At 43.5% G+C, this 1,949-nt stretch overlaps 1 protein-coding gene across 1 annotated transcript in view; it reads left to right on the top strand.

Annotated features, from left to right (window-relative positions):
- The first annotated feature begins 1,008 nt into the window (after positions 1–1,008).
- The window catches only part of LOC124114436, a 14,870-nt gene continuing 13,929 nt past the window's right edge, over positions 1,009–1,949 (top strand). The window contains exon 1 of the mRNA XM_046474995.2: positions 1,009–1,424. Coding sequence (XP_046330951.2) covers positions 1,089–1,424 — 336 coding nt within the window. The 5' untranslated portion in view covers positions 1,009–1,088. The remainder of the gene's footprint in view (positions 1,425–1,949) is intronic.

Genomic DNA, 1,949 nt, shown 5'->3' with positions numbered 1-1,949 from the left:
TATTTGATTATGAACAATGTAGTTAATATGACCGCCATACTGTTTAAGTAGGTGTATTCACAATGCACTTGTACATCTATACCAACATACACTTCCGGACAAAAGTATGTACATACACCATGTTTCATTATGACTTAACGTGGCACAGACACGAATTGGTTATGGAATGGTGATGTACATGTATTTGAAACGGGTATCAAAGGCGATATTGGACCGAAAGTTTCCAGTGTTTGGGCGACTGTTTTTAATCAAGTAACGGTTTGATAACGTTTGTTATTTTTTTGTCAAATCCATTCAAGCGTTCACTCACTTTTGCCCAACAGTGTTCCTTATCTACAAGATATACTCCCAAATTATACTACAATACTAAGTTCAGCAGACAACAAGGTCGAGTGTCAGGATGGGAGTGAAGTTATCCAGTGTCAGTGCAGGAACACCTTGCCCTGGTACAGACAGTTGGTCCATGTTTGTACTCATAATAAAGGAGTCAAACCTATTGCTTATAAAGCTGTAGAACACACCACCCACTGACCTAGTCACCCATGTATGCTTCTCACTAGAGGGAGCGAACCAGAGCCATGGCCAGTGATAACGCACGTCCTTGAAGTGTGTATAGTGTGGGGAGATGAAACCGGATTCGAAACTCAGCTACCGACCTCAGCTGCACTTGACCTAGCCCCCTACCCTCCTACTCTCCTACCCTATTGTACCCGCCAGACGAAACATACATCGTTGTAGACATGCCCCAAGTGCACCCGGCTATCTTTCAGATGTAGGACATCAGGAAGGGGAGATGTGATCAACCCACACCAACCTTGTCACACAATGGTAGCCACAGCCTGGCCCTGACATGGTTAAGGGTGGGAAATGATCGCTAACTAGGCCGTAACATATTCCTAGGAAGAAGCCTGTATTTCTCAGAAAGGGGTGTCGAATCAATACAAACAATAACATCATGACACGCCCTTTTGGGAGACGATGAATTGAGTTCCTCCTATGAGACACGCCCTCCAGCACCGAGCTGCGAATGGCCGATACTACTGATCAGGACCCTCCCATATTTATGGGGGCTCATCTCTCCCTTGTCCATGTGGTCAGCATCTGCCCAGGGGAACCACCGCATCCGCATAACTTCCGTCATGGAATCTCAATATGTGGCTTTTCACATTTCCCGGAAGCCTACCGGCTCCAACAATCACGTTGTCAAGGAAACAGAAAGGAGCGCATCTGGTTGCCATGGACATGGGTCTCGGGTCGGGTGGGCTGTTTGGGCGATATGCATGTTTTCCGTCGGTGTCAACGTCGTGTTGCTGATGATGTATATCGGGCTGCAGAGGGAGGTGGACAGACAGAAAGGAGTTGTTGATAATATTAACACCTTCCTGACCAATCAGGATGCAAGGGACAGCTTCAGGCAGGACCAGGTAGGTGCCCGTCCTGAACATGTTGACAAGAAAACAGTTGTTGAGGTTTACAGCAAAATATCGACTCTTATTGTTTCTAAAAAGGTTGGAAACTGCATATATATCTGCAATATGTACCTACAATGACTAGAAGAAATTAGAGGATGTTCATTGTTCACACAACAATATTAGAAAAAAATGGCACAATATCAATATGCACAAAATTGAAGTTTTTTAGCATTATGAGCTGTTGCACATGTATATTTTGCAATGCACTGCAACGATGTCAAAGTAGAAATAAAATATTTTCTTACTGTTGCTGCTGATGAAATAGTATAGAATTTATTTGTGCAAATATTCTTTAATAGGAAGTTTGATCTCTGTTAGTGCGATACGACCCGGGCAAGATTACTGTGGTTAGATGGTCAGTTATTCAAACAGTTGGGCCTGTTTCGTGAAGTTGAACACATTATGCGGACGAATATGACAGCGATGATGATCTTTTTAAATAGTTTCTTTGAGTAAAATGTCGAACAAACATGAGCC

Source organism: Haliotis rufescens, unplaced genomic scaffold (assembly GCF_023055435.1).
Source record: "Haliotis rufescens isolate VD_foot unplaced genomic scaffold, xgHalRufe1.0.p SCAF_61, whole genome shotgun sequence".
Lineage (NCBI taxonomy): Eukaryota > Metazoa > Mollusca > Gastropoda > Lepetellida > Haliotidae > Haliotis > Haliotis rufescens.
Note: the sequence above shows the minus strand (reverse complement) of the source record. Positions and strands in the feature narration are given on the sequence as shown.